Source organism: Episyrphus balteatus, chromosome 3 (genome assembly GCF_945859705.1).
Source record: "Episyrphus balteatus chromosome 3, idEpiBalt1.1, whole genome shotgun sequence".
Classification (NCBI taxonomy): Eukaryota; Metazoa; Arthropoda; class Insecta; order Diptera; family Syrphidae; genus Episyrphus; species Episyrphus balteatus.
Window position 1 is genome coordinate 54,390,729 of NC_079136.1, and position 24,562 is coordinate 54,415,290.

Here is a 24,562-nt window from a genome sequence, read left to right on the forward strand (position 1 = left end):
TAAAAAAAATACCTCGTTTGATTTGGAAATAAATATTATTTTAGAATATATTTTTAAAACAGCATGTTGTTGTGAAAATATAAATACTTTAATTTAATGTCGAAGTTGGGAAAATGACGAAAAAAGAATTTTTGAACTTTTACAGCTTATAAATTCTAGTTGTTTTAACCGAATTACATGTTTCATACATTGTTGAAAAGGTATATTTATCTCCTATCAGAAACTGTAAAAAAAATCGAAATGGGTAAAAATTTGACGAAGCTAGATTTTTTTCAATGGGTGAAGGTGAAAAAACCTTTTTTTTGGGGGTGTTAGGGACTTTTAAAAAAATACCGTTTCGTAATCAGTGTGACTAGCTCTACAAAACGTGATAGCTCTCCGCCCGCTTATATTTTAAAACCCTGTATTTTTTGTTTTATTTAAAAGCATCATCTCTATGAATTTCTTAATAATGCTAAAAGTGAAATATAAAATTTTAATGTTTGTTTTATTAATAGAAATCATTTATTTTGCAAATAATACATTCGTTTCCAAGACAATGGGTCACTCGATACAACAGCAAAATAATTTCCACAACAATATTTTTCTCAGAATAACTTTTCCACGAAACATGGCCCGGATGTTTTTGTTTGTTTCTATGAAAACGGACATTCATAATAAACCTTTCATTTTAACTTCAACCATTATCCCATTGGAGATGAACAAAAATACACAAATCATATTGTTGATTTTCCACAAAACAAAACCGAGCCGACATGCAATTGATGAAGATAAAGTATCTATTTCTATATGTTCTGTACAATGTGCATCTATTTGCATTTGCATTGGAAAAATTAAATACCACACAGTTAGTATACAATTGGGAATGGGTATGTGTATAAATAATTTGTGTGTGTTAAAGTTATATAGTTTTGTGGGTGCAATTTTTTGGTGCAAAAACAGAAGCAATAAATAATGCATATTCATTGAAAGTGAACAAAACAGAACACAACAACACGACGATGATGACGATTCTTCTCTTTTCTTCTGTCATGTAATGCAATGTCCTGAATTGTGATGTTTGTATGTCAGTTTGCATTTTGTGTGACATCGCTATACGATATGCTTGAGCTGGCGCTACCATATTCTCTGATGCCATTCACGCATGGATAAATAATAGAATATATTGTATTCATATATAAAACTATACAAGGAAATATATAGAAATAGCTACCCCTTAAATTTAAAGTAGAGTACAGACAGATAGGTACTATAAATACCAAAAAGAGGTAGATTTTTTAAGAATTAAATTAAGGTGACCATTTTTGGAAGTGGAAGATACCAGTTGTTTAAAAATTGTGTCATACGCTCAAGGAAGATGGAAATAAATAGACTGCCTAATGGCCAAAATTTTATCAGGTTAGGTAAAAATTCAAAAACAACACTGCAGATTTTAGTGTCAAATCAAAATAAATACAATGCAATACTTTTCAGAGACGTAAGATTGCCTTGATTGAAAGTTTTTTGGAATAAGATTTAAAATTGCATATTTAAATCTACACCTAACCTGGTTTGACATGGGAAATTAACTAAGACAGATTTACTAGAATTTGTAGTTTTTTGAGAATTTCCAAACACAGACTGAAACGAAAAATTAGCCTATTACCACTTATTCCAAGGTTATACAATAATATTTTATAGTGCATATGTTAAAATTTTCCCTTCTCTCAAAAAATACAATTTTTTCATTATGCTTTTTTCAATGCATTGTTTTAAGTTTTAATGGAAATGATTTAAAACTTCATGCAAAATTTGGTTACTGTACCATTTCAGTAGTAAGTGTGCTAACAGATGAAAAAGAGGTATTATTTTTGTCACAATTGTCATATATTGCTATATGTAACTTTGAGTTTTTTGGAATAAGAATGTCAAAATGAAGATATTGAGCAAAAAAAAATTCTATTTGTATTCATTCCAAGGTTAACCCTTTTTCCGCCTTATTTGACTGTACTACTTATAATTTAACTATTTCAAGTTTTATATATAGGGGAAGTGGGGGCAAGACCGCCCTTTTAGTGTTTAACCGTCTAACCGTCTGTTTAACCCAATAAAAAACATCTTTTAATTAAAATAATGTTTTTTGTAGGAAATCTCATCATTAAAAAAAAATTTAAAAATACTGAACAAAAAATAACACGTTTTGAAAAAAACATCTAACAAAAAACCGTCTTGCTCCCACATTAGGGCTATAATTTCATAGGTTCCCAACTTTTATTACAAAAAAAGAAAAAGTTAAGAATTTTTAAATATTTCATTTTAAAAAGTACAAATTTCTTTTCACACAAAAACATGACGATTTGATGAAAAATCACAAAATTTACTATAACTTTTCGGGATTTCAACCAAACTTGCTCATACTTACAGACATAATCGATTTTATAAGAAGCCATTTATTTCATTTTAAAAGTCCTGCCAATTTAATATTTTTTCATACAACATAGTACAAAAACCGTCTTGCCCCCATAGGCGGTCTTGCCCCCACTTCCCCTACCTACTTTCGTAGTTGACTACCTTTTGAAGATGAATAAAACTATTACATAATCTTTTATTTCAAATTTGGTCACTGTGGTGTATGTGTAACTTTTTTTTCTTATATTTAATATAATATTTCTATGCGAACCAAATAATTTTTTTTTAATCTTTTTCTTATCTAGTCAGAAATTGTAGCTTAAAATTTAAAAGTAATTAGACTGGATACTTCCTTGTGAAGAAGACAATTTGCTTTTATCTTATAAAGAAGTGGGTTCAAAATTCTGTTGAATAAAATCTCTTTTATAGTAGGTTAGGTTAGGTTAGGTTAAATGGGCTGACAGTTGATCTTGTTACCGTCACACTTAGATCAATGTAGATCCCTTGTGATACCCTGAAGTATTGTAACTTCCTGAAAAAGTGATAACCTATGAATGCTATGGTTGTTCGAGCCATTTGGAGGACTTTACAAAGTTCAGTAGGCTATTGCCTGAAAGTTCCGAAAGTTCTTCTAATTCATTAAAGAAGTAGTTTCCTAAGAATTTTTTCCTAGTGCGACAGAGTGCTGGGCAGTGACAGAGGAAGTGAACAGTGTTTTCCTGTTCGTCCTCATTGCCGCAGCCTCTGCATAGATCATCCGTACTAAGCCCCATTTTCTTTTTGTGGTATCCTAGTAGGTTATGTCCCGTTAAGATGCCTATTAGTGATCTTAAGGAAGGTTTACTAAGTAGTAAGATCTTGTTTGATTTTTTCTCGTCGAAGTTCGGCCATAGTTTCCTGGTGTGACCGCAGGATTCTAGGAGGTTCCATCTTTCATTTGTTTTTTGTGAAATATTGTTGACAATATTTCGTTTTATTTCACATTGTGGGATTCTGATGTTATGGTCTATGAGAGAGGGATCAAGAACTGAGCCCTCCCTTGCAAGCTCATCCGCTTTTTCGTTGCCGAACACATCACTGTGGCCGGGAACCCAGCAGAGTCTTACATTATGCTGCATACCAAGAACCCTAAGCTCTTCGCGACAGCAAGAAACAAGCTTTGACTTGATTAAGGTGGCAGAAATCGCTTTTATTGCCGCTTGGCTATCAATGAAAAAGGTGATGTCAGCAGGTGATATCGCCATCATGGATATTTGTTTAGCAGCATTTTTCACTGCCAATATCTCGGCTTGGAAGACACTGCTGTGATCGGGGAGCCTGAAAGAACTGGCAAGGTTAAGGTTTTCTGAGTAAAAACCTGCACCAACCCCAGTATTCATTTTCGAACCATCAGTAAAGATGGTGATAGTCGACTCATTTGAGAAAGGTACACTATTTTCCCAATCTTGTCTGTTTGGGAAACTGACATTAAAAGACTTGTTGAAGTCTAAGTAAGGGGTCATGTAATCTGTACTTACGTTGTTGCCAACATAGTTAGAAAGGATCGTAGTGTGGCCGTTTTGACTAGTATTCCAAATGTTGGTTTGACTGAGTCGTAGGGCGCTGTTTGCTGCTAATTCTTGTACAAATAGATCTAAGGGAGTGAGATTAAGGATTGCTTCCAGCCCTGCGGTTGGAGTGGACCTCATCACCCCCGTAGTGCTAATGCATGCTGTTCTCTGTACTTTGGTTAGGGTCTTCAAGTTCGTGGATTTCTCCAGAGCTTGCCACCAGACTAAGCTGCCATAAGTCAGAATGGGTCTGACAATGGCGGTATACATCCACATGATTATTTTAGGATTTGGTCCCCAGTTTCTGCCAAGAATTCGATTGCATGAGTAAAGTGCAAACGTGGCTTTCTTATATCTTTCTTGAGTGTTAGGACCCCAGTTAAGTTTCTTATCCAAGATCACTCCGAGATATTTCGCTTTATCCGAAATCTTAAGTGGGGTGCCATCAATTTTTGGCACTGCAAAAGGAGGAATTTTCCTTCTGTTTGTGAAAAGTACCATTTCTGTTTTAAGGGGGTTTACTTTGAGACCGCATCTCCTGGTCCAGTTACTGACCTTGGATAATGCGCTTTCTAATTGTTCGCTTACAGTGGTTAGGTATTTACCTGTCGCTAGAAGAGCTAGATCGTCTGCGTAGGCTATAACCTTGACACCGCTGTTATTCAGTTTGATGAGAATCTCATTCATCACCAAAATCCAAAGAAGAGGTGATAAAATACCGCCTTGCGGAGTTCCTCTAGATGCGTACATTTTTATATGTGACCCACCTAATTCACTATTTATTTGTCTGTTTTTCAACATGCACACGATCCATTTTATGACCGTGTCTTCTATTTTAAGATCAGTGAGTGCTTTTTCAATTGCACTATTATGAACATTATTGAATGCTCCTTCTATGTCTAGAAATGCTGCGAGGGTATATTCTTTAACCACAAGTGACTTTTCTATTGTTCTGACTGCACAGTGTAAGGCTGTTTCTACACTTCTACCTTTTGTGTATGCATGCTGAAAGGGTGATATAGTCTCCGGTCTTAAATAACTGCGGATATGTATATCGATTAATCTTTCAAGAGTTTTGAGTGTAAAAGAAGTTAGACTGATAGGTCTGAAATCTTTTGGTTCTGTGTAACTGGATTTACCAGCTTTAGGTATAAAGACAACTTTGACTTCACGCCATGTTTTAGGGACATATCCCAGTTGTAGGCTATTTTGGAATATTATAGTATGTATTAATCGAAACAAAAATGAAATTGTATTGAAGAGGTCAAGAAGATTTTCGTATAAAAAACATTTTTTTTCTCAATCTGAATCATAATATAACTTCTTTCAAGGTTTGCTTTTAAATTCAGAATCCTTCAGTAAGATTAACAATATATTGTTAATAGACAAATAGAACCTATTTAAATTTCATCAACATAGTAGAAGGGTAAATAAAAAAAAAAAACAAAAGTTGAAATTTTGTTTAATTTGTAAGCAAAACTTTAAAAATTTTCCAAAAATCAAATCTTTTCTTTTTTTGATATGGTCACCCCAAAATTTTGTTTAAACTAGTTGAGTAATCTATGTACGGTGTACAAATATCTATAAATATATTTTACAACTTTTCAACCTATGTTGGTAGGTTTATTCTTTTCGTTGTGAATTGAATATAGTAATGAAATAATAATTATGTTAGTGTTTTAATGATTCGAAGGCAATTATTCAGTTTTGTGGTTTTGAAAATGAATAAAATGAAAATGTTTTGTGCAAATAATAAAGCTGCATTATGTGGTATAGCCAGGACAGTAGTGGCGGCAATGAGGCACGGCGGGGTGGCGGCATTTGGACATGAGTTTTTGTTGTCCAGTTTGTTATTTATCGAGGTTACATCAAGCTTGACGTATTGAAATGACACAGAACAGCAGGTACCCCCAATGCCAACTTATATACGAATAATGATAATGATGTTGAATTTGCAATTTGTTATATCGTGAAATATTATTTGCATACATTTGTAGAATTGTATAAGTTTATTCTATACAAATAGACAAATAGAAATGTTAAGTGCTCAAAGGAATTGATTAAACAAAAACGAATGCAAATGCAACAAGGACTTATTCTTATGTACCTACTGTTTTATGTATATTGAGTAACATTATATGTAATTTAGAGACCCAACATTACCAGTCGCTAATACCTATTGCAAATTATTTGAATTTAAGCACAGAGCTCACTTTTTGACGTGATAACGCCTTTACTTATCAACTTCGGCTGTACATATGAAAAAGTATGACTCAACCCCACGTTCCATTTCCTGTTAGGAAGGTGATATATATAATTACAATTTCATCTTAACTGATTCATTCATAATCATTTGAAATGTCATATCTTAAAGAAAACCGGAGGATTTAAAAACAAATAGGGTAAATAGGGGTAAAATAAGATGGTAAGCAATTGATAAATAAAGTTATTAGAAGATTGATAAGGTGTTAAATAAATACTGAAACCGATCGAAAACGACATAAGTATTCGAATTGTGAATTTTTCAAAAACAATTAGGGTATTTCTTAGGGGTATTTTTGAGTGTTTTTTTTCAATTTTTAAACGTTTGCGAAAAGTCTTAAACTAAAGGACTCATAGGTACGATTGTGTTTTCAAATAATTCTTTACCGAGAAAAGGGAAAAATTATTTTTTGGGCCCCACTTTTTTCACTGAACTGAAACATTTTATAAACATAAAACATTATTTTTTGTCTAGATATCAAAAATTTCCCTTTTTAAATTTTGATCGATTGTAACTTTTAAAACATGTTTTAAAACATACCTGTATAATGATTATAATGATAATAATAACCCTTCCTTGGAAACATGAATAAATTAAATAGATATTATTTTTTCGGTGACCTATAACATTAATCTAAACAATTTATTTTAGTAAGAGATGTGTGTATAGGTAGGTACTCTATACAAAGCAGAATAAACATTTAAAAAAAAAGGAATACAATTTACTGGATTCTCTTTGAAATTCCAAAAATAGGTCACAGTAGATGGATAAAATGTTATTTTAGGATTTTTCACACACAAATAAAAAAACATCCCTCTATTCTTTTTTTATTATTTTGTTTATTATTTTTTGGCCTACTTACATAATGCAAATGCAATGGGGCACTATATGATGCTATCATATTTCACACAGAAGTCATCAACTGTCAAAAACACTTGTTTTCCGAGTGTATTTCGTCCTTAAATTCTATATCCTCTCTCTCTCTCATTCACTTTGTACTGCGTGCCTGCATACTAGGTCTACATACACACTCATCGTAATAATATTTATGAAAATTATGACTGAGGGAAAATATTTATTTTCCATGATTTATGCATGAATATAAATTAATTTTGACCCAAAAATGCAACAGCTCGGAGATGGTTTCTATACGATACGTATGTATACTCAAACATAATCCACACAAAAAAGCTTTTTTTTTGAATAATTTTAATCCGAAAAAACCTCTAAATACTCCATAAAAAAAAACTATTGCGAAGATTCTCGTGTGTGTGTGCTCGTTTTTTTTGTATTCTTTGTTGGGTTAAAATGTGTATTTTTGCATAAATTTTAACCAAATTTCTTTTTGAGACAAAAAATCATTAGAATAACACCGAACAATGGAAATAGAAACTGATTTTTGATTCTAGATGCACTTGCTCCATATTTTCATGTTTGTGTAGGTATATTGATTTTTTGAATATTAACTAAATATTTTTTTTTTTTTTTTTCATTTAAAAATTTTGTTCCAGATTTAGGTAAAAAATCATAATATATAGAAAATTTTGGATCTATATCAAGAAAAATATACAGCTTAATATTTGTTTTAATATTCGAAAGAAAAAAAAATAACACTTCGAAACTATTGCTAACAATCTATTTCATCCACTAATGTGGCAGATAGCTCTTAGTAAACAACGGATTCAGTTTTTGTTGCAGCACCCGCAAAATTAGCAAATTCTCAATAAATTTTTTAATTGTAAATATAAGTCGGTCACTGTGGTGTATGTGTGCCATTTTTCGTTTGTTATGAAATTTAAATTATTAGGATACATTAAAATACTGAACTCAATTGTTCCAATTGTTAACCATGAATGTTATTTAGTGTTTAATCAAAATTTAACATTCACAGTCATTGTGATTTTTTAAATAAGCTATGAATCCCGTTAAAAAAAAAAACAACTACCAATATTTTATTTTTTAGGAATTCGTAACAAATATCAGATATTAACACAGTTCTTATATAAAAGATACAATTTTCAAGAATTCATTTTAGTAAAGCAAAACGGTTCACTTTTAAGCAGTGTTTTCTTTGAACATGGTTTCTGTATTTGGATTCATAATTCGACTCAGGGCTTTTAGTTTCTTCTGTGGTTTATGTTTAAATAATCTTTTAAGACTTTAGTTTCAAAAGCTTAAGAAAGTCAAGATTTTCTTCTCATTTTTGTACCCAACGGTCGGCTCAGAAGTTTTTTCTAAATCGCCAGCTTAACTGAAGCCACCTGTGCGATAACATGAGACAATTTTCAACTATGTCTCCTCCTCTGTGCCACGTAGTTCAGTGTTGTATGTTCTTCTCTCGTTCTTTCTCTCTTTGTCTTTCTGTGTTGTATTAATGTCTTGTGTTGTATCAGCAAAATGGACCTAGATTCCGAAGCTGCAGTGTTTCTAGTCCGGAGATTTATCTTCAGACTAGTTTAATATGTAATGTAATGTAATGTCTTCTCATTTTTGTAAAAATTAGTTGTACGAAATTGAAGTTCGGAATGATCAACAAACAGATTTTAATATTGATAATCTTGTAAAAAGATAATTCCACTCAAGTTGAATTAAGAAATTTAATAATGTTATATAAATACTTGGGCCAAAATACTATCTAATGCCTTAAAAAAAGTCCCTTTTTTTGAATTTCATAAAAAATACAAATTAGTAGAAAAACTATATTGAGTTATAAAATTAACATTATTTACATAAATTTTACTTTTTCCGTGGGCTATAGGTCTTTCTTCAATATACTTAGTTAGTATTAGTCGACGTTTCGGGTATGCTTATATCCTTCTTCAGGACTAATATTTGTGAAATATATTAAATATATTTTAACCTCTAAGGTTTCTATCTCTTTGGAAAGTTGCTTGTTTTTGTTTTTAATTTTTAATATTTCAAAATTTCAACAATTGAAGTCTTGAAAAAGTCTTGAAAAAGACTTCAATTGTTGAAATTTTGAAATATTAAAAATTAAAAACAAAAACAAGCAACTTTCCAAAGAGATAGAAACCTTAGAGGTTAAAATATATTTAATATATTTCACAAATATTAGTCCTGAAGAAGGGTATAAGCATACCCGAAACGTCGACTAATAATAACTAAGTATATTGAAGAAAGACCTATAGCCCACGGAAAAAGTAAAATTTATTTTACTAAAAAGGTCACAAAAGGAGAAACTAATTAACATTATTTACTTTTACAAGTTTGAAACCCAAATTTGGATTGAATTGTTTACATATCACGGTGACATTGCTGTTTATCTTGGTAACGCAGTGGTATTTAAAGTTTTAAAGCTGATTTTTGGGAAATAAACTATTAAGAATATTTAATTGAAATTAATTTTAACTCCATAGGAAACTTACTTTTTTTTATAGTTTCAAATCGGAATATCAAAGAGCTCAATTATATGATTTTACAAATATAACTGAAATTTGCAGTAAAGTAACAAAGTTGTTTGGTTTTGATCACTTTCTGTTTAAACTGTCATAAATATAGAAAAATATCATTCTAAACATATCGGTGCAAATGTTATTTTATAATAGATTAAAGTATAACCATTCTATGTCAACTAAAATATATAAAAATATATTGATAAAAATGTTCATATTTTTTTTTTTTTTCAAAATTCACTCTCCAAAGGGACAACTTTTTAGGCACTAAATAGTATTTTGGTCCACTTATACTTTTAACTTTTATTATTTCATTAATTATTTTTTTTTTATTTAGATTCATCTAAAAAAAGAAAAAATGGGGAAGTTTTTAATAAAAGATCGGAAAAATTAACATTGAAAAAGTTTTCAAAGCAAGCATTATTTTAAAAACATTAGAATAAATGAAGCGCATTTTTATCCAAAATTGAAATAATTTCCTCAAAATAATTTTGAGTCAGTTATTCTGATGTATACTATAAGATTCTGACCCTAATAAAATATTAATTGTTTAAATAGTGCTTAAATATTTGAAATTTGAAGTTATTGATTTATTCTTTAAAAAATACAAAAAAATTTCACACCCGTTACATTTTTGAATTGTTATAAAACCACATTGTTTTTATTAATTTCCTTAAAATATGTGCTTACTCGAAACGTAATTAAATCTCCTTTCATATTAAACGTGGTTGTCGTATTAAATTTTAATACGACATCCATGTTGTTTTTTCATTCAAAAATCTACAATATGGCTTTTTAAAGTCACCGAAGTACACTGAATTGATTTATCTACCGTCACACCCGTTATATCTTATTTTAACAGTTTGAGACGTTGGAAAACAGGACAGGTTACACTGGTCGGCAACGGATATAGAGCAAGAACCAAACCCTACTTTTCAAAAGGAATTTTGTGTGCTAAGTCCGAATCTGAAGTCAAAATTTCACTGGCACGTCAAGTTTTTGAAATAATTTAATATTAACAGGTCACAAACGCTTTTTTTTTGGGTACATTTGACATCGAATTACATCACCGTTAATTTTTGTTAATTTATTTTTGTAAAACTACTTATGCAATCTCAAAACGCCATATTAACACGTCCTAAAGGTATTTATATTTTTTCAAAATTATTTTTTTTCTCAAAGATAATGAAAAATGAAATTTATGATAGATATCTCAAAATAATGATTATTTTTTTCAAAGTAATGAATGGTTTTTTGAATCAAATTAAATCTTACGTCTTCTGATTTGGAATTATAAAGAGCAACATATTACGGAAAATATATATTTTTGACTAAACATAAAAAAAAACTCAATTAAAAATTACTTTTTGAAGCTTTATAGCGAAAATAGTGATGAATATAGCTCAAAAACTAGACGTGATAGAAAAAATCTGTAAACAATTTTGAATTCAGCACACTAAAGTCAATCAAAATCATCTTATAAAGTTCTTGGTCCCGACTTTTTTTTAGTTTTTTTGCCGACCAGTGTTATTAGATGCTGAGACTATTAAATACTTTATTTAGTGAATATTACACAAATTAAGTGAATATGTCACACCCGTTACAATAAAAACACTCAAAAATGTGATAATCTTAACTTTTAATTCAACTAAATGTGAATTTTTGTGAACTAACAACTTTTTTTGGCCGGAATGAACAATAGGAAAACGTCACATGCAAGTTTTTAAGAATCATTTTTCATAGAACCGAGGTTTTTGGCACTTCGATGGGCTATTCACTATTGGCAGTGAAAATCTGTAATCTAATTCAATTTATCGACCATAGCGCAAAAGGGATAAGGAGTGGCATAAGGCATAAGTGACGCTTTATTGTCTCTAAAATTGGATAAAGCACTTTGAAGACCGAAAAATGGTAAAATATACCTTTCAGAATTTAATTACTAGCTCTAATTTGGACTAAACGATTTTCAATTTTGTACATCTTTAAATCATCAAGTTTGTTCTTTCGACTGCTACAAAACACGGTTTGTCCCTTAGGACTTTTAAACAGTAGATGACAATATATAGTTTGGAACCATATTTGGCTATATTTTTTAGAGATCCATTAAAGGTTCCGTCTTTTAAAAGTTACATACGAAAACTTGAATACAAAATGTTTTGCACTTGTCGGATTTATTGCCTAACTTTGTCAATTTATTTTTATAAGTTTAATCACATTACATAATATAATTCATATTAAATTCAAAAATACAGAATATCACTTGTTGTAACTGTTTAATTGTTTGAAATAATTTTATTCCCTTTAAGATCTTTGATGACGTGAAAGAAAAAAAACAACATAACGTTCAAAATAATTCAAATATTTAGGTCAACATTTAAACAGCAAAACTTTTTATCCCATCTTTTTTTCAAATTATTTCTCAAAAAATTGTCTCAACACAATCCGGTCTATTCCATGGAATGTCTTCATTTACAAAAAAAAAATTAAAATGCTACAACTCTTTTAAAAGATAGAATGATAAGGAAACATACTCAGACATCCTTAAAACCACTATCACATGCCATGTCCTAATTTTCCAAAGAACAAAAATTCCCTTTACTTAAGGTTTGCAAAAAATTTCATCTTCAAAAAAACCTAAAAATTAAAAAAAAAAAGATGAAATTAACACTGTCTCAGTATCTCGGTGAATATAGATACAAAGTTGTATTTTAATAGTTTGTCTGGGCTGCTTCCTAAAGCATCGGTATGTGTTTGTGTATATATTCCTTGATGTTTAGGAATGAAAATTTATACATTTTCCTACACTCTATATGGCTGACTACTGCTACCGTTCCTGTCATTTTGGGGAATTTTTTGAAGTGAAAGCGGTGAACAAAATTTCCACATGAATTGTTAAAATGTAGGGGAAAATTAATTATTGCTATGGAGAAGTGCCAACTAGTCAAGTTGTCGTTTTTTTTTTTTTGGCTCTTCCTCTTTTAGTTGTTGGTTGTCGTCGTTGTCTTCGTCGTCATCATCGTCGTTGTCGTCTTCGTCGTCTATAAAAAGGATAACAGTGCTGGCGACAGGCGTGTAAATATTATTGCCAACTGTGAAGGATCTGGAATCGAGATAAATATTTGTTTCTATTCTAGAATCAAATGTTGAAGTCCCGTATGTTGAAGTCCCTTTGTGGCAGCATCAATACAAAATTAATCTCATTAATTGTAGCTATTTAATTTTGTTGCGCAAACGAAAAATGTGTAACTCACATGGTTTTTGAGTTTGGCTGAGATCGAAGTTTGTAGCTTTTTTGAATGTTTTTCAATTCCATGAACTACCTTTTGATAGCCTCAACAATTTTTTTGTTTTTCAAAGTTCCTCTAAAATAAGACTAAGGTTAGCGGACTAATATGGGAAGATGATTATTTTTTTTATGTCAAAAATTTTAGCTAAATAAATGCTATTTTTTTGCGCAAAAATTGATTTGTAGCCCCACCCATTCATTTTTTATTTTAACTTAAAGTTTTAGAACTGCACTTCCAGTTTGATCAGGCCAGTGGAGACATTAAAGAGTAACTTTTTTTTAATTTTTTCTTTTGCCAGTAATTGTAGCCTTTGAAAACAAAATTTTTTATGCAAACTCCTATTTTGTAGCTCCAACGATTTAAAAAAAAAATCAAAGTTTTGTATAAAAAGTTAGCTGTTTTTCAGCTAACAAAATTTTAGCTTTCGAAATCCAAAAATACTCCGCAACAATGAATAGCTACAAATCTGGATGCCAGTTAAACCTATTGTTTTAAACTATTTCAGATTTTGACCGCTAATTTAAGACTTATTTTGGCGGAAAATTCACTAATTCAAAAACAAATTGGCATTTTATTAGGTACAAAAAATGAGTTTATTTTTTTTTTGTATTCCGCCACAAAGTATCCGCCAAAATAAGGGACGTCAAATGTTGTCCAACGATTGCTTTGAAAACAAGTTGTTGCCTCATTTATTGGGAGGTTTAGCGGTATTGTCAGTGCAGTCGGTTCACTCGTTATTATTTTAGACAAAATCAATCAATAATGACAACTATACCTTTAAGGAGGCTTTTGCTCTCAACTTAAATGTGTATGAACTGTTTTGTGTAAAGTTTTTAAATTTTTTTTTTGCAATGTTGTATTTGCATTTCTGTTGTCCTTATTATCTACTTACGTATCTCCAAAAAAGGATTTTCCTTTTCTTTTCAGTCAATCCACTTTTCAAAAATGTCCAAAATAATTGCATCTTTTTCATGTTTTAGTGCCTCATTTTTTTAATTTTTTGAAGTGAAAACTTCTTTAGTATCGTAGTGATTTGAAACAAGATGAAACGAAAAAGCGCCACGAAAAATCAATTGGTTATAACTTTTTGTTTAAATAGGTAAATGAATGAAATTTATACTATAGATAGGTAATTAAATAAACTATGTAGGTATAATTGTGCAAAATTTTAATTAATTTCAAAAATTCTGAGATAACTGTAAAAAGATGTTCTTTTTCTTTATATCTTTTCATCTAGAGCACATACAAATTTTATTTAACTTTAATACGCATGGTGTTAATAATACTTTTCATTTGATATGTCACACATAACGGTACGTGCATTACACAATCTTAAATTGAAAAATTTGAAAATAATCTCATTTCGAATGTCAAATCGTGTAGGAAAGTTAAGCGTGATCTCCGTACTGGGCTTTTGGCGAGAAACTCACTTCGTATCGTGTGAACATGCGTTTGTATTAAGTGCACAATAATAATGCACATGTAGCTGCTCAGTTATTTAAGATTGGTAAGTACTTCTGTTATAATTTTTTACCGCACTGGGTTAAAATGGCGCTACTTGCTAATCCTTTTGACAGTTCTTGTAAAAAAGTAATTTTTTAGTCCAACGCCGGAAAAGAAGTATTACTTCAAAAAAAAACTCAAAATATCTGTGCCGATGAGAAGCCACCAGTGTAGGAAGTACCGTAATCTCAGTTTGAAATTTTGACATGATGGTTGGCTTAAAAAATTCTTACTTTTTTTGTAGCCATGAAAGAAATATGATTGAAGCTTTACATAATAGGTAAAATAATAAGCTTTTAGATGATATACAAATAATTATAGGTTGTCGTTTAAAAAATATGGATTGATTCAATAAAAAGCGGTAGATTTTATCGTTTTTTTTTTTTTTGCAAGAAATATTATTTTTTTTAAGGTTTCACTTCTACCACGTGTGAACTGCACACATGATTTTTTTTTAATGTGAATCCTCTTTAATGGACTATTTCTAAAAATCTATGAATGCAGTCCTGTTTACAAAACATTATTTTTTTTTACTTTGATCCAAAGTGAGTTTATGATTCATATTTTTGAAATACTACTACAATACCCAAATTCGGATTTTCATTTCATTTTTCATTTGGTTTTTTTTCGATTTTCTACTCCAAAAGTGACACGGCCCAATTTCAGTTAAAAAATTTTTTATAAAGGGGTATACAAAACAATAATTTTAAAATTTAAAAAAAAAAAAATCATTTTTGCATTAAAAAAAAAAATTCAAAACTTTTTTGGAAAATTAATTTTTGAAAAACGGACCAATAAATGAGGCTATGAGAGCAATAGTGGCGTAACCGGTTTTTTTTCAAAAATGAGTTTTTCATAAAAACTTGGTCTCTTAATATATCTACTTTATTACAAAAATAGATTTATGCAGCTTGATACACTCAGAACAAGATGGCACTCAAAAAAGTGTTGTTTTGAAAAACCCTGTATCTTAAATCACTCGTAGCTCAAAACTTCCTTTTTGTGGCTTACGCCACTATTGTTCTCATAGCCTCAAATGTATTTGCGACTTTGTTTTAATATGTTGATAAATATTTCATTTTTATTGGTGTATACAAATTTTTGTTTTTTTGAAAAAAAAAAACGATTTAATTTTATTTTATTTTCTAAAAATTTGGTATACCTATAAGAAGTTTATTGATATACCTATGTATAATTCGTCTGAAGTTCAAAACCATTCAAATGGATTTATTTGTAACTTTAAACCAAATTTTATATTAATTTTTTAAGTTCTTTTATTTTTAAATTTCTTAAAAATATTTATTTTCACAAAATCAATGTAGAATAAAAATCAATATTTTGTTTTTTTTTTTTTTTTTCTCTAAACGATGGTTTTTATAATATTGTAAAGTCATAAATAAATTGAAATATCAGCTATTTAGCTATTCCGCACTAAGAATTTACCGATTTTATCTGAGATGGCAATATTACTACCGTCGGCGTCGACGACAACGCAACTGACGGATTTTTAAGACTTTATATAGAGTGTGGGTGGATTGTGATGAAGTCAGGAACTGTGTTATTTAATCATGAAATTTTCATAAAACTTGGAAAATGGGAAATGCCAATGTTATTTGTATCTACCAAAATTGTTTTTTTTTGTTTTATTTTTTTTTTTTTTTTTTTTTTTTTATCTTTATATTCATGAATAAATTTTATTTGTTTTTGTTTTATTTCTATTTTGTGTCTCTTGTCTGTATTTATATGTTCAATGTGCATATTGTTATTTTTTTTTTTTTTTTTTGCAGAAATTCATCAAACCAAATCATAAAATTTTAGATGACAATTCTATGTATATTTCAACTGATGGAATAAGCTTAGACGGACTATTGGATTCAGTTAGTAGTGAAAGTTTATCGAGTCCTCCATCACCATCCGTGCAATATCAGAGTAAGTATAGAAATTCTTTCTCTATGCTATGCATCATGTATATCCTTGATTTGTAGTTTCAGTGATGTTGTGATGTTTGCATTTAAAATTGTGTTTGGATTTATCTATTTGTTTTGTTTTTTTTCATTCGAATTGGTATACATACGATACAAATATAAATGGGTAGGGGTGTATAAAACAAATTGGATTAATATTCAAATGAAGTTTCTAGCAGAACAGAAAGTTGGAAACGAACAAGTGATCAAAATCAAACTCAATTAAGTTGGGCTGTTTTCAAAATTCCGCTGAAATGTTAAATAAAAAATACAATACTGAAAAATTTGAGTAGTCAAAAACAAAATTTTGGTTGATACTCGAAGCCATTTTAATTTATTTTTTTTTTTATTTTTTAAACTTTGTTTTCATTGAAAAGCGCGAAAATTTAACTTATTTAAAATTAAAGAAAAAATCGCTATTGTATACGTCACAAATTACAATTCTAAACATATTTTGATGATATGGTGATTTTTTACTGGAAATTTAAATGATTCCATGATTCTTTTTATAAAAAAGTGTATATAAAAAAATAGATTTTTAAATTTATTTGAAAAGAAAATTTTATTCGAATGTGTATGCGTCACATGTTGCATCCTTTGAGAAAAATATCAATTTACTAAGTTACAAACAAAAATATTTGCGGATAGTCTCATGAATCTGTGTAACCAATTTTTATTATTTTTTTTGTACCGTATTCCCACGAGCTACAAATGAACTACTAAAATGTAAAATAATTAATAGTTATACAGTGTGTCCCAAAAAATAATAATGTATCACTTAATTAACATTTTATTAGAAAAAAAAACTAAAATCTTTTTTCAAGAAAAGTAAAAGTTCAATAAAAGTTAAAAAAAATTAACACTAGCTACCCGATTTGACGCACAATTATGCTTGACTTACGGCATTTTTCATTGTTGCTTTGCTTGCAAATTTGAGAAAATTATATTTAGTACAGGTAAAATAGTATCTACATAAAATCAAGAAATAAAAAAAAAAAAAATTGTTACACTTATGAAACTTGGCAAAAAGTTTGCTTTTGGGATAACAACCAAGTACAAAAAAATTAAAAAAACAACCTTTCACATGAAAAAAATTTATTGGTTTACTTTATTCGTAATTCCCATGGGAAAGAGAATATATTTAATGAATTTTGTAAGGGATTTTATCGGACTTATCGCCGATTTTCCCTGTTTCCCAAAACAAAAACACCCTTTGACCTTAAATATTTGTTTAGACTGTTGGGATTTTTAGTTGCTGTTATAAATGAAACATTTTTACCAATTTTCATTGGTGTAACAATTTTTTCGCAGTTTTTGTGGTACTAATTTCGAATCGAAAAAAAAACACCCTTTCACTCAATATACTTTTGTACACTTTATAGATTCTTAATTCTTATACCAACCGAAACTTTTACACCAAGTTTTAAAAATTAATAAAATGTAAGTCAGCTGTTATCATACCTTTCACACACACAACTTAACCCATAAAAAAAACACCCTTTCACCAAAAATAATTTTTAGAACTTAATGAATCCTTTGTCCCTGTTTTATCTAAAACCTTCATCCCGAATTTTATCAGTATAGCATGTTTTTCACATGGGTTTCGGTTATATTTTACCTGTTGAAGTCAAAAAACAAGCATCCTTGTATTGTAATAACTTTTCTTACAGCAATCGTGTTGACTTTGTTTTTATGTCATTAGATTCAGCATCAAAAAATACCTTGAAAACATGTGTCATATGATGATATTCGACAAACAATTTGACCTTCACCCCCTCCCTCTTGTCCGCGAAAAAACACAATTCCACCCAACTTTTTTTTATAAACTTTTTTTTGTACTTGGTTCTTATCTCAATAGCAAACTTTTTGCCAAGTTTCATGAGAGTAACAATTTTATTTTTTAAATTACCTACTATTTTACCTGTACTAATTCTTAAAAAATCTCAAATTAAAATAAAATTCAAAACCTACATAATTTTACAAAATATTTTGAAGTTTTTGGTGCATTTTATTAAAAATAACATAAGCATTTATAACAAAATTAGATGGAATTATGAAAGTGTGTGTTAAATCTTAAATCTTGGTTACAATGCTAATAGACCAAGTGGCGACTGTCGAGTAACTTCGCTTAAGGTATTTTTTTTTTTTCGTTTAATTTTCAAAGAAAAAAATGTCACGCATACACCGCAGTGACCATTTTTTTTTTAATTTATGAAGAATTGTGTATTTCTGATCCAATTTGTCAATAAGGTTACCTTCATTGACAATTTTATTAAATTTCAAATCCTTGTGCAAAATATTTAATTCATTATGTGATTAGCTTAGATCTCGAAACTAAAACCCAATGTTGTGACCTGGAGTGTTTGGTAACTTAAATGTTGCATTAATTTCAAAATAATAATTTAAAAAAATAATTAAAAAAAAGGGCTTAGAAAAAGAATATTAATATTCTTTAAAGAAAAAAGGATTAGTTGATAGAGGTTAAAATTGGAGTATTCTCTTTATCTCTTTAGCTTGGTCAAAAATAGAATGTTTAAATTGACAAAAATTGATAAAATAATTTAGATAAGAAATGTAATCCTTCAAGAATGTCAGCCTACTCAAATGCTTTATAACACCAAAAACACTTTTTTATCAGGTAAAATCTATGATATTTTATATAGTTAAGGGCTATAATCATGCGATTTTCCTATATTATAAATGTCGGATGCAATCTCTTAAATATGAAGAAGTACTGTGCAACCCTACTTAAAATGTGTACTTTATTGTTTTTTCCTTGACTATTTTATTAGAATTGCATTGGTCACCAAGACATTAATCAGGAATTTTGCGAAAATATCGAACGAAAAATTTTTCAATGTGCGTTATGAAGTGTGTTTTTATGAAGTTGGACACAGGGTTTCTTTTTAAAAGTTGAACACTTCATAGGGTTGCCGCAGTTTGCAAATATTTTTCTTCTACATCCTAATCAACGTTAAAAATTACAAAATTCTAAGTCTTTTAATAAGATGATTTTGTAGATGGTTATGACGAGAAAAAAATTGTTCTGGGGAGGGGTCTTTTTGCCTCTGTTTTGATGGGAGGGGTAACTTTTTAAGAAGTGATTTTAAATATTCCAAATAAAAATATCAACAGCACCAGCAAAAATAACATGTTATAACTTTAAAGAAAGCTTAGTCTAAAAATATAGAATATGGTTTAAATAAAAAGAAATCGAAAAATTTATAATTTTTTTTTAATAATTAATAAAAAATAGCCATGCCAGGATATTTGGTGGCAACGTTATCATTTATTTCTTATTTCAACTTTTTGTTGTACCTATGGTGAAATCTTAGACTATAAAAAGAATTTGCTCAAATGAGTTTTAAATGTTCAAAATGTTTCAAACCCCAAAATACTGTTAAAGTTTTTAGTGTATATTTAGTACCTAACTCAAAATTACAAAAGAAATTACAGCCAAACTCTTGCACAACATTGCTTAAAAATAATCAACCTCAAGAATACACATATTTAGAATGACTTTTCCGTCTGCCTTGAGGAAAGCCCCTTAAGTAATTAACATCGAACTGAATGATGAACCATCAAAAAATGTCATAATGTTTTAAGTGTTTTTATTTTAGTAGGTATTCTAAATTCAAATCAGAAAAGACGATGTTATTTTACTTTATCGCTCTTTTACTAAAATACTCTCACCTTCATTTATTTTCAAAATCACTGTTCTTGATTGATTGCCTTTTAACCTGTCTCTCATTTGTGATTCAGGAAAAAAAAAAAAAAAAACTTTCTAAAACAAAAACACTAAATCTTATACCAAATTTCACTTCATAAAGACTTCAAACATAAAAATGATGAAAATTTAATCAACTAACAAAAAAACCATCAATAAAACAAATCAAATTCGATTTTTTTTTTTTTTTTTTTTGATGGAAAAAAATCAAAACACATTATCAAACTTTTTTTAAAATTTTTTCCTCAAAAAAAAAAAGAAAAAAAAACATCACATCCTATTTGTTATCTCATCATTTTTAACTTATTTTCATTCTTTTTTTTTTATTTATCCATCAGATACCAAAATGCCTCTTCCTCATAGCTCGAGCTATGAGTCATTAGACAAATACAATGTGGCACTGGAAACTTTTAAATTATCTGACAACAGTGTTCATCGAATTCCCTATCCATTGGCTCCAGCATCGTCAAACTACTGTAAGTATATCTTCTATCACTTTTTATGTCCTCGAAAAGGATCCTTTTTTTTCGGCAAAAAAAAAAAAAAATAGAAAATTCTAAAATAAACTCGTGTCTTCTTCTTCTTCTCACAGACAACCTTGACAGCAAGCATAATAATAATTCGACAACGAAAATTGACGCGATTAGGGAGGACTTTAAAAAATCCTATTACAACGAAAAACAGAAGCAACTCAGTGATTGGTATTATATAAAAAATACTCCAAAGGACGACGATAGTAAAACAGTTCAGCAACCAGAAGAGTCCATCACAATAGCAAAAGAAGGAGTAGAAGAAGAAGCCGAACATAACGGCACGACGATTGGCATTGAACATAATAATGATGCATTGGCTCCTACAATGTTTAGTCGATGTGAGGATTTTGCCTCATCATCAACACCATCCCAACAATCGCAGCCGATGAGAACAATGAACTGGAATAATTTCGATTGTCAGGCGTCGTCGTCGTCCCACGGGAATGATGATGCCGATATTATTCGAACGGCTGATAATGGCGGCGCTAATGATGCCAGTGTCATGGTAAAAGAAGGCATAGATGATGGCGATAATGGTGGCATCGGAAATGATTGGCAGCAGGCTTGGCGAAAATTCCACGTTTCCAATCTGAATTCCGAATTTAGTGCGAAAGGACGAAATGACAACGAACAAAACGACGATGATGACGATGGAATTCATCGTTATGACAATGTTCCCATTGGCATCAATTGCTGCCCAACGAATAATCTCAGCGGTAATAATTACCCCTTACATCCTCAATCCTATCTAGGCAATTACAATAAGCAACAACAACAACAACAGCAGGAACGAAAATGCTATGAAACTGGTTGCAATTGCTGCAACAATCCTAGTTCGGATGACTTCTCTAGGACGAAATTCAATTCGACATCGAATATCGGCAGTCAGTCGAGTGTTGTCAGTGTGAATCTATTGAAACAACGATATCAGAGACAGGATCGGACAAATAATTATACTTCCCATTCGGGTAGCAATGAGTATGTAAATGCAAGTTTTCGAAGAAGACCTGCAGGAGCAGGAGGAAATAGTAGTAGCAATTATCAGAGAAACTACATGGAAGCGACGGCTTTCAAAAACAATAATAACTGTAACGAATCGGGCTCGAAGAATAACATTGGCAGTAAAAACAATGTCGAATTGCAGCTGGAACATTGGGAAAATATGAGCAACATCAACAAAACTACTGATTCCTGGACGAAACGTAATGTAATTCGTGGTGGTTGTAGTGGTAGTGGTGGAAGTCATGGTGACAAGGACATTCCAATAAGCAATAACAACAGACCGAATGGTTGTTGCAGTGGGTGTACGACGAACAGCAATAACAGAAAGAGAACGAACAATAACATGATGGTTGGCTATCGAGGTCATAATCATCATCATCATCATCAACAGCAGCAGAATACTGACCCATCTTTCCCAGAACAACAACAAATAGTTTTGGTTGAAAAACAACGACAAGCAGCGGCAGCGATGGTACTCGATGGTCAAGCATCGATGTCATGCCAATCTCATTCCCATCATCATCATCAAAACTATGAGCAAAATGAGCACCCTTTACCGATGGCAGCGACAATAGCTCCTTGTAGTGTTGCAGCCCCGAACCAGAATCAGAACCGAATGAGACAGCAAGCTGCTGCCTCTGGTGTCCATTCAGGGACAAACAATAACAGCACTATTATACCAACAGCTTCTGATGTCGTCCAGAGTCCGGTACTTTCGGCCCGTTTGACTGTTGTCTCTACACCGAGAGCAGCATTGAGATCGAGACTAGTACAGAAGCGACCCGATGAAACAAGCTGCAGCAGTAGTTTCGAGCAATTAAATGTCATTGGAATACCAACAACAACAACAAAAACAACAGGACCAAACGACGATTACAAACAAGTGCAATACCAATACCAACCGTCGACGCAATACCAGCAGCCCTACAATGCCCAGCAGGATGCTGTCCAGGTTCATCTTCCACCTCATTCACATCATCATCTTCATCATCATCATAATCATCAACATCATCATCAACAACAGCAGCAACAGAATTCTGAGATTTGTGATGAAGAAAAAACTGGCTTCGTGATAACAAGGCCGACAAGGATAACATCACAGCCAAAGGACGAAGACAACAACGATGCCGGTGATGATGTGGATGGTGATGATGGTGACATTGTTGGCAATGGTGATGGTGATGGTGGAGTTGTTGGCATCCTTGAGACAAAACGTAGGCCATTGCCAGAGATTCCGCTCGAAGAAATCATCCAACAGCAACAGCAGGAAGCTAAGGTAAGTGGTGTACATTCATACATATCCCTGAGATATCCAGATTCAGGACTAAAATAATGTTTTATTGTTTTCCTTTTGTTTTTTTTTTTTTTTTGTGTTCTATATTATTGCAAGGAATTGCTTGCATACCTAATATATTATTTTGGGGATGGATATATTTATGTATGTATGTAGGTCTTGGGGGTTTTGGAAACTTGAGAGGCATGTTAATTTATGAGCCACAAAAACAGACGAACCAAGCAAGTTCGAGATTTATTCAATTTTCACACAAGTTTTAGTTCCAAGTTCCAGTCCATGAACGATGAACGTGCGAACAAGGAGAGGACTTCTCTCAGTATATTTTGAATGTAAAGGCAAAATGAGGTTACCAGTAATTGGGGCAGTTTTTTTTTTTTTGGTAATTGGGCAACATGAATACACTTTTTCTTTGGTTAAGAGAATGAAATTTTTGGGATAAAATGATGTGGCTACTATGGTGATGGAAAGAAAAAACTTCCATTATTTTTTGTTTTTTGTGAAGATGCTTCTGAATAGGCTTTTTGAAGAGAAGAAAAAAATGATGAGAAAAAAAAAAAGAGAATGGGATATGGCTTTTTACCTTATTTTTTGAGAATCGAAACGTGTTTAAAGAACAAAGAGTTACTGAATTTTTGATGATTTAATATACCCTTTAAGACAGCTTTCGGATGGCCAGGATTCTTAACACAAAATAACCAGCAAAACTTTGGATTTTGGGGATCTGCTTTCAGGAAAATAAGAAAGTAGGTACATACCTACATATTTGAAAGTAAGGATACTGCTTGCCAACGTAATTTTGATCTTAAGGTATGTATTTTATGATTTAGCAGATTTGTCACAATTTTTGTTTTATACATATTTGTGAAGCTAAGTTACTTAAAAATTTTAGGTCATACCAAGACAAAATAACAATCAAACATGACATTATGATGATAGAGAATGCTAAAAAAGTGGGACCCATAATTCCGTGCTTTCGGGCTAAGTAAAGTTGGCACCCCCAGATGCTAATTTTTTTAAACCTTTCTGGTTCGATTGCTAAAGGCTAAATTGATTTATTTCACCTTAAAAACCAAAAAAATAACCAAATATTTTTTCAAGTGTACAAATCATTGATTTTTTTGCTTTGCCATATGGACACATAGAGAAGCTAGAATAGTTTTTAAACCTTTCTCAACTAACCATCCAGGTTTCAACAGATTCCATCACATTTTTTTGTTATCCCACCCTTAGTTCAGAAATTAGGACAAAAAATATTTTTTTTTTTTGAACCAGGGTGGGCTAACGAAAAATACTAATTTAGGTAATTTGTTGGAATTACCATGGGTAATTGTTTAAAAAGGATAATTTTACACTGAAAACAAAAAACAATTTTGATTCTCAAGAGGTTGGTAATTATTTGAAAAAAGCTAAATTTAAACCTGTTTGAAGTAAAAAATTAAAAGCAAAAATGAAAAGGTTATTAGACTTAAAGATACAAAATTTGAACCCCCATTGTTTTCTTAAAATTCAGTATACAGGGTGTCCGGTAAAAAATGGATAAGCTTGAAATGGCTGATAGCTAAACTTATGACTGTACAAAAAATAAATAGAAAAAATTTCTATCGCAACCAGTTTAGAAAATATTCGTTTTTTTTCGTT

General features: G+C 30.7%; 1 protein-coding gene across 1 annotated transcript in view; it reads left to right on the plus strand.

Annotated features, from left to right (window-relative positions):
- Positions 1-24,562, plus strand: part of LOC129915572 (uncharacterized) — a 199,605-nt gene that overhangs the window by 43,723 nt on the left and 131,320 nt on the right. The window contains exons 3-5 of the mRNA XM_055995180.1: positions 16,192-16,333; positions 20,434-20,571; positions 20,688-22,906. Of these exons, the coding sequence (XP_055851155.1) occupies positions 16,192-16,333; positions 20,434-20,571; positions 20,688-22,906 (2,499 nt within the window). The remainder of the gene's footprint in view (positions 1-16,191; positions 16,334-20,433; positions 20,572-20,687; positions 22,907-24,562) is intronic.